We start from the raw sequence: 7752 nt of genomic DNA, 5'->3' as shown, positions 1-7752 counted from the left end.
CTAAGGTCATGTTGTCCAACTGACAGAGACAAACACATAAAAATGATTACTTTGGGCCTATCTTTGGGTTTTGGGCACACAAGAATGAGGGAAGAGGCGCAAAATTCTTGCCGGCCACTTGATATGCAATTTGAGTGGATGTGTTTATACAAAGAGATGTGCATATGCCTTATATACCACACATTTAAATGCCTGTGTGACTTTTTACCATCTTTCATGATGCACTTTGTTATGATCTTTCAGGATATAAAGAGACTTACTTCCAGAATTTCCTTTCAAATTAGCTGAATAGTTCGTGGATGGACACATTCCAAAATAATGATTTTTCCAAAATAATTACAAAAATTATAATGGACCCTTTTCACAGACTGTGATGATGCATTTCAACAGTCATCAGCATTGTAAATCCTGCAAAGTTTTTATATTTTCATTAAAAAAAAAAATAAAAAACTTACAACACTATACTTGATATTATAATAACTTTGCATCAAATTTGTTAAAGTTGCTGTGAGGGTGTTTCTAATACAGCAACTGTGGGAGTGACTAAATTTGACATTGTTTGTTCTTCTGACTGCTATTATCAATCTCTCTATTTTTTTCTTCCTATTTTTGAAAGTCGTAAAAAGTTGTGGAGCTTTGCTTTTGCCTAATTCAATTGCCCTGCAGAGGCATGTCATGTTACTTCGAACTTTCTTACCTCATACTACTTTTAGGGGTGTTTTATATTTATAACTGGCTATTTAAGGTTGTCACGGTGTGTACACTGCAACTGCTATTGGAATAACCTGAAACCTTTACTATCAACATGATGTTCCTCTGTTTACTGGTTTAATAAATGGTGACCAGCCAAAATAGGCTTGGCATGAAGGAAGGTATTTTTGAACTGTGTGTTCAGTACATGATCAGTCAGAGGGTGTTCATATCCAGGGTTATCAGAGGTCTTGTTGTGTCTAAATCTGCTTTCTACTAATGTGTTAAAGAGTTGTTTCATAGATGTGAGAGCTTTTAAACATTTCAGAAAAGTAAGAAAGTCGAAAACGTAGCTCTACATTCCTCACTGAGTGAAGAAGACCCTGAGCTAACATTGAACCTCTGGCTGCTTCAAGTGAAACTGCATTACAATTTTAAAGACAGCTTTTTATGATAAAAGCAATTTACAATTTACATTGATTTACATGGATATATTCATAAAGCCCAGGTGTCAGGTTATACTGCATCAACTTGACCAGTCTCTTCTCAGAAATCTGCATTATTATTCTAATTTTTCAGGTGCTTGAGTGTTTAACTTGAATACTTTAGTTAACTTAGCAGTCAATTTGCTTATAACTCTACAAGAGCAAAGAAACTCGAACTATCACTTGTGTTTTGTCCCAAAACTTTTTATGATACCAGCTTAATTGACACAATAATGTTGTCACTTTGGCAAGTAAGTAAAGTCTACACTGGACAGATCAGACATATCCTTACTTAGTCTGACTGAAGTTATTGAGAAAAAGAATCTGAAAATTTGAATTTTTATTTTAGAAAAATCACACCAAATACATACTCATTTACCAAGACATCCATTCTTTCTTTAATAAAATACAACCATTCTTTATCTTCACATCTGATTCAAACATGACATCACAACAAATTCCACTCATATTCACTGAATTGCACTTAAAACATAAAAATTATCCAACAAAAGACTACTTACTTTACAATGACATTTGCTGAGATCCTAAGGCACAGAAACCATTATCACGGCATTTGTTTAGCTTATTGCATTCAGTTGCATTAAATTCAGCACATTAAATTTCTAACACATCCAACATGAATAAAAAAAAAAGAGACACCTAAACATATGTGCATCTTGCAGATAAAAACTCGATAAACAAAATGATCAAAACCAAATTTATTTCAATGCTGATTTAATCAGAGTACCTATTAAATATGATAAATATATATTTTTTCTTTTTTCCTTCTGAAAGTTTGTAACCAGTAAAGGTTACCCCCTTCAATATGAAGGACAATCTCACTGGTTGCATACCAACTGTTCATCTCTTCCATAAAAGAATCTTCAACTGGAAATCGGCTGAAAATTGGCTAGTGAGACATATGCATTAGATACAAATATCCTCATATATTTAGACTTGATTTTCACTTGGTATCATTTTTTATAGTGCACAGTCTGCAAATGTGGCACACAATGCCACAATTTTATACCCTGGATCGACAAAGATGTTACATAGTGTTTACTCCAGACCCCCTAGTGTTCTTGTTTACAGACGTGTCTAGCTCTATAGGAAAGGAGTCATCACACGTTTTACTTAACAAAAGAATAAAACAAGTATTGCACTGTAGCAACATGTTCCATCTAAATAAACAAGGTTCACTCTATGTGACCGTTTCAACCAGCCTCTCTTCCCTCTTTAGTCCGCTAATAGACAGCTGATCTAGGTCTGCTTGTAAAGTAATCAGCAGGTATATCATATTAAGAGCTTTTAAGAGAACATTAATCTTCTTCTGTTGTCATACGGAGAGATTTATTGTTGCTAAAACCTTTCAACACATTTGGATAGTTAATTATGTGAGCTCAAGTCACCAATAGGGGCCACTGGTTGCAATGTGCCCCCAACTCTGCCAGTTTGGAAAAATGCTATTGGACTGGAGCGGACTTTTACTTTTATAAATTTCCTTGTCTAGTGTTTTCTTGCCTAACTTCCTGGATTCATTTGGTTTCTTTCCCTGGTTTGAGGAATTCCATATATTGTTTTGTTGCCAAGATGTTGAAACTAGTCCATAGTTTCTGCCATCGTTGTTGTCCCAGTGGGTCTGCTCTCCAGTTCTGTAGCTAATGCAAAATTCGACCTTATTCTGAGGGGGCACATACCCAGGCAGTTCAATAGCAAATGAGAATGTGTCTGTATCCTGACAACCATAGACATTATTCATAAACGTGCATTCCACATCATGGAAGCTCTTCCATGTGTCGAAAGTGATCCGCACATGAACCAACTTCTCGTAGGCCAGGTTACGCACTCTGATGGTGCCAGTGAGGGCCCGCTCCTGAAGGGTACAGTTCTCCAAACAAACAAAGTTTTTCAGCAACCTGCTACGGAAATCTAGGTAGTCTGCCGTTGGCTGTGGAAAGTCTAGAATTCTGCTCTGGACTGAATTTATATGAAGAGTGACTGTGATGTTCTCTAGGTCTTCCAGGTCAAACTGCAGTTCGGATGTAGCAGGTTCTCTGTTATCAAAAGTTGAGAAGACATGCACCGCTGTTAATGACATACCCTTTGAGTCAGCAAACACAACCTTCTTTTTGGCCTTGGATTTTGGGGTCTGCCAGCCCAGACGAGGGGGCTCCAGGTGGGTTCTGGAGCTCAAGCAGGGCCGCAGGGGTTTGTAGCAGGTGTTGACCAGGTTGCGTTTCCTGTAGTCTTCATAAGAGCTCAGGAAGCTGTGCAGTGGGGGAGAATGGGTGATGTACAGCTGCACGGCCACATCCACAGGCATAACTGGACCCGGCATTGGGGGACTGAGGAGATGAAGAACTCTAAACACATACAGACAAAAGACAACCCAGATGTGTGAGTACAATGTCTTTAAAATGGTTCTTAAGATATTCTGCTATAAAATGATATAGCCTTTATGAAACAACACAATACAAATTAGACATGAGTGAAAATGACAAATGATTGTGACAGCGGCCCTTGAACTCCCCACAGGAAGTAAAAACATAAGGTTGCAGGGCTCTGCTTGATTATACATGTAAATATATGTGCTAGGGTTTCAAACATTTCAGTACTAACTACAAAAGTTTTTTATGGTTGGTTTTCACATGATAAAATGTGCGAACTTAAATTTTTGTTAGAATGACACGTGACAAAACAAAGATTGCCATTAAAACTTAAATCTGGATTTACATAAAAAAGATAAGTAAAATAATTACAGAGAGGTTGATTTTGTTTTTAAAAATCTTTAATATAATGCCTAATAGAGGCATCAGAAAACCCTTTGCATTTTTAAAACTTATTGGTTTAAATAACGCTCTTACCTTGTGGAGAAAGTTTAAAGTGGTCTCTTGAGCAAAGCACATTACAGGAGATACAGGATTTGTAAGCAATTCCAGAGCGCTGATTGTAATGTAAAATTCGTTATTTTAGCAGTTCACCCCCAGAACTATAGCTTGTCCACTGTGCTGTGCCGACACACCCAGCCCACGCTGCGCACACTGCGAGTCCTTTAATAAAGCCTCTTGCCGCTTATTTGCATATTCCACACCCCAGCCAATAACCGAGCCGCACATTTTTGTGTCGACCAATCATCACTGGAAGAGATTTAGAAGCCGTGGACCCCTGTCGGTGCAAATTGTATCGCACTCGCGTGTGAATATCTACTGCTTATTAATGTGTTTTTGTTAAAGCTGCAGTCCATAACTTTTTTTGGTTAAAAATGATCCGAAATCAATATTTGAGCAAGTACATAACCAGCCAGTGTTCAAAACTATCGCCTTACTTTAGCCTGATTCACAGCTGTTAGCTTATAATAATGTTTAATTTGAGTGGTAAGGGTAGGTTTTCGCGGGAAATTCGAGCATGGCACTGCGTCATTATGTCACGTCTGTAAACATAAAGAAGGAGTCATTAATCATTTGAGAATAAAGTATAACAATAATAATAATTTGAATGGTTTGATGTGATATGAACTAACCGATCTTTAGATTTAATCACCATTGGTAGCGAGATTTATGGTAATGCTTTTTTCCTCAGTTGGTCAGAACAAACGTACGTGGCAGATTTGTTACTTGTTCAGATGGCAATATATGGTGAAAATTCTTATTTGGGTCATATTCCAAGTAGGCTAGAATCTGTGATTGCGAAGTACAGTAACGTTAAATATCCACACCGGTGCGGTGACTGACTGCCACACATACTCTTCAGAACATTAGATTCATCCGTGCTGGAGCCGTGCCGACTCACAACCCATGCTAGCTAGATAATTCCGCACACAGCTGCAATTCCAGGTTTTCAAACAGAGATGGCGACAAAGAGGCAAAACTTACGGACTGCAGCTTTAAAGTGACATCCTCTTGGGTGTAGTAATGGTTGTAGTTTATATTCTCTTTTATTTCAAGACTTGTAAATGTTAGGCTATCTTCATTCAGGTGGAGGTGACGCAGCAGGGTAATCTTTAATCTATTGAGCGTGGTTGTTTGCCATGTGAATGTAGGTCATGGATAAAGTTAATCTTTATTTTCTGAAGGTTGTAAAAAACCATGAATCTAAACTTATCACTGACACTAACAATTTATACAAAAGTATATAACACTACCATTAAGACCCAACAGTGCCTGGTGTGTTTACCATTGTCCAAAGGTCCAAATAGCTCTTCTTTGGCTCCATCCCATATGTGACTCTGGCGCATGATAGAATAATCTGATTTTATAAGCACTCCAAATTGAAATTCAGGCCATCCAGTCTTCATGCAAGCTATACTAATTAAAAAAACTGACATTTTGTCTTTGTCAGTCAGTCTCTTCCCTATTTCTCTCATAGTTGCGTGATTTTATCACAGTGATCATTATTTGATTAACGATTAAGTGACATTCTCTGATTGATTGATGTGCCCAGATGTCCTCCTAAGTGATCAATACCATAACACCTTCCTTATTGATGTGCAAATGTTGAAGCTGTTTCGATTGTATGTTTCGGTGATTAGAAGTTATCAGTCCAATGGGGCACAAAATAGCAAAGGGTCCAAACATGTGCAAATATAACAATCTAAGACCTCTCTTTCTTTCTCAAAATGTAGCAACACCAAGACCATGGGTTTGATTCCCAAGGATCATGGTACGAGGCCCCTACACGGTGATGAAAGTATAAGATAGGAGGGGAAATTATATTCCAACGCTTTTGCGTTCTCTCGCTAAAGCTTTGCGTTCGCCCGAGAAACTTTGCATTCGGTCACAAAACTTATGCGTTTCGCTGAGAAACTTTTAGTTCGGTCGCAAAACGTTTAATTTGATCACAAAACCTTTGCGTATATACATATATCGCCTATATATATACCGTATATATATATATATATATATATATATATATCATCTATAGGGACTACTGAACAGACATTTAGAAGTTGATTTTAAATTGCAAAGTATTGAAAATAATAATAAAACTCTGTAAACACTTTGCGTTTTTACAACACTATAAGTCTGTCCCATCAGGTAATGAAAAGTTGTACACACACTTGTGGTCTTCACGCTCACTCGAACACTTGGGCCAAATACAGGAAATACGTCATATAAGTAGTCAAGTGGTCAAGTGCAAAGACCACAAGTGTGTGTATTTGGACAAGGCAAGAGTTTAGCTCCAACCCTAATTAAACACACCTGATCCAGCTAATCAGGTCCGACTTATTTGAAAACTACATGGTATGTGTGTTGGAGCAGGGTTGGAACTAAACTCTTCAGGGCTGCGGCCCTCCAGGAACTGAGTTTGACACCCCTGATTTAGACTGACTTCATCCATAAACATTGTTGCTACTGTGGCATAAGGATATGCTATAACCTTGCAATTGCATAATAAGTCCTGTGTCATGCTGCCAAGCCCCACTATGGCACACAACCTGAAATAAAATGAGTGCTTGGCTGTGTTTCAAAACTTCAATGTCTTATTCGGTGCAATTGTTACCAACTGGAATATGCAATGGTGGAGAGAGACATCTAGTGGACACTATAAAGAAAGTATTCATTTTAAATTTAGTCTTATTATCTAATCGACACCTGCCTTCCACACTATTTACAGGGTTGCCATGTCCAATAAAATACAATCTTATTTTAGAGATACTTTTAGATAGATAGACAGGCAGACAGATGATAGACAGTCAGCCAGATTTCCAAACACATGACCTAATTCGGCCAATCAGTAAGCCAGATGCTCTCTACCTAGGTTTGGGTAGATGCACCACACCAACCATCTAAAAAAAAAAAAAAAAACCCTGGCATAGAGGGTTATTTGACATGTTTTTAGTGTCATGAATAGCTGTAGTACACTTCTGCCGAACAAAATTTCAGCGGTGATTATGTTGTACAAAAATGTCTCATTTTTGGTTTGGAGGTCGCAAGTCAAAGGCTTTTACAGAACAGTTTAGTGGCCCAGAACATAAACTGACCCAAACCCACAGAAAATTATCCCCATCTATATGTATATACAATATAATAAACAGAATAAAAACAATGAATTATTAAATACTTATTATTTCATAATATTTGTATTACATTTTTTATTTTATGTTTAATTATTTAAAGGAGACATATTATGCCCATTTTTACAGGCCCCCCCCCAACCATCAAAAAAAAAAAAAAAAAACCCTGGCATAGAGGGTTATTTGACATGTTTTTAGTGTCATGAATAGCTGTAGTACACTTCTGCCGAACAAAATTTCAGCGGTGATTATGTTGTACAAAAATGTCTCATTTTTGGTTTGGAGGTCGCAAGTCAAAGGCTTTTACAGAACAGTTTAGTGGCCCAGAACATAAACTGACCCAAACCCACAGAAAATTATCCCCATCTATATGTATATACAATATAATAAACAGAATAAAAACAATGAATTATTAAATACTTATTATTTCATAATATTTGTATTACATTTTTTATTTTATGTTTAATTATTTAAAGGAGACATATTATGCCCATTTTTACAATATGTAATATAAGTCTCTGGTGTCCCCAGAATGTGTCTGTGAAGTTTCAGCTCAAAATACTC

At 37.1% G+C, this 7752-nt stretch overlaps 1 protein-coding gene across 2 annotated transcripts; it reads right to left on the bottom strand.

Moving 5' to 3' along the window:
- Positions 1 to 1512: 1512 nt before the first annotated feature.
- Positions 1513 to 5495, bottom strand: LOC107689796 (protein phosphatase 1 regulatory subunit 3C-B-like). Of its 2 annotated transcripts, none has more exons than XM_016487951.1 (2): positions 5048 to 5495; positions 1513 to 3538 (listed from the first exon to the last, which is right to left on the bottom strand). In XM_016487951.1, the coding sequence occupies exon 2, from the start codon at positions 3511 to 3513 to the stop codon at positions 2581 to 2583; it is 933 nt and encodes a 310-aa protein (XP_016343437.1). In that variant the 5' UTR covers positions 3514 to 3538; positions 5048 to 5495; the 3' UTR covers positions 1513 to 2580. The 2 variants fall into 2 exon arrangements, with proteins under 2 accessions (XP_016343437.1, XP_016343436.1); XM_016487950.1 differs by lacking the exon at positions 5048 to 5495 and adding an exon at positions 4040 to 4215.
- Between the last annotated feature and the right edge of the window lie 2257 nt (positions 5496 to 7752).

Source organism: Sinocyclocheilus anshuiensis, unplaced genomic scaffold, assembly GCF_001515605.1.
Source record: "Sinocyclocheilus anshuiensis isolate Anshui unplaced genomic scaffold, SAMN03320099.WGS_v1.1 scaffold918, whole genome shotgun sequence".
NCBI classification, from domain to species: domain Eukaryota; kingdom Metazoa; phylum Chordata; class Actinopteri; order Cypriniformes; family Cyprinidae; genus Sinocyclocheilus; species Sinocyclocheilus anshuiensis.
Note: the sequence above shows the minus strand (reverse complement) of the source record. Positions and strands in the feature narration are given on the sequence as shown.

Excerpts from the sequence above, each read along its gene's own strand:
- LOC107689796 (XM_016487951.1), bottom strand. The coding sequence starts at position 3,513 with ATGCCGGGTCCAGTTATGCCTGTGGATGTGGCCGTGCAGCTGTACATC.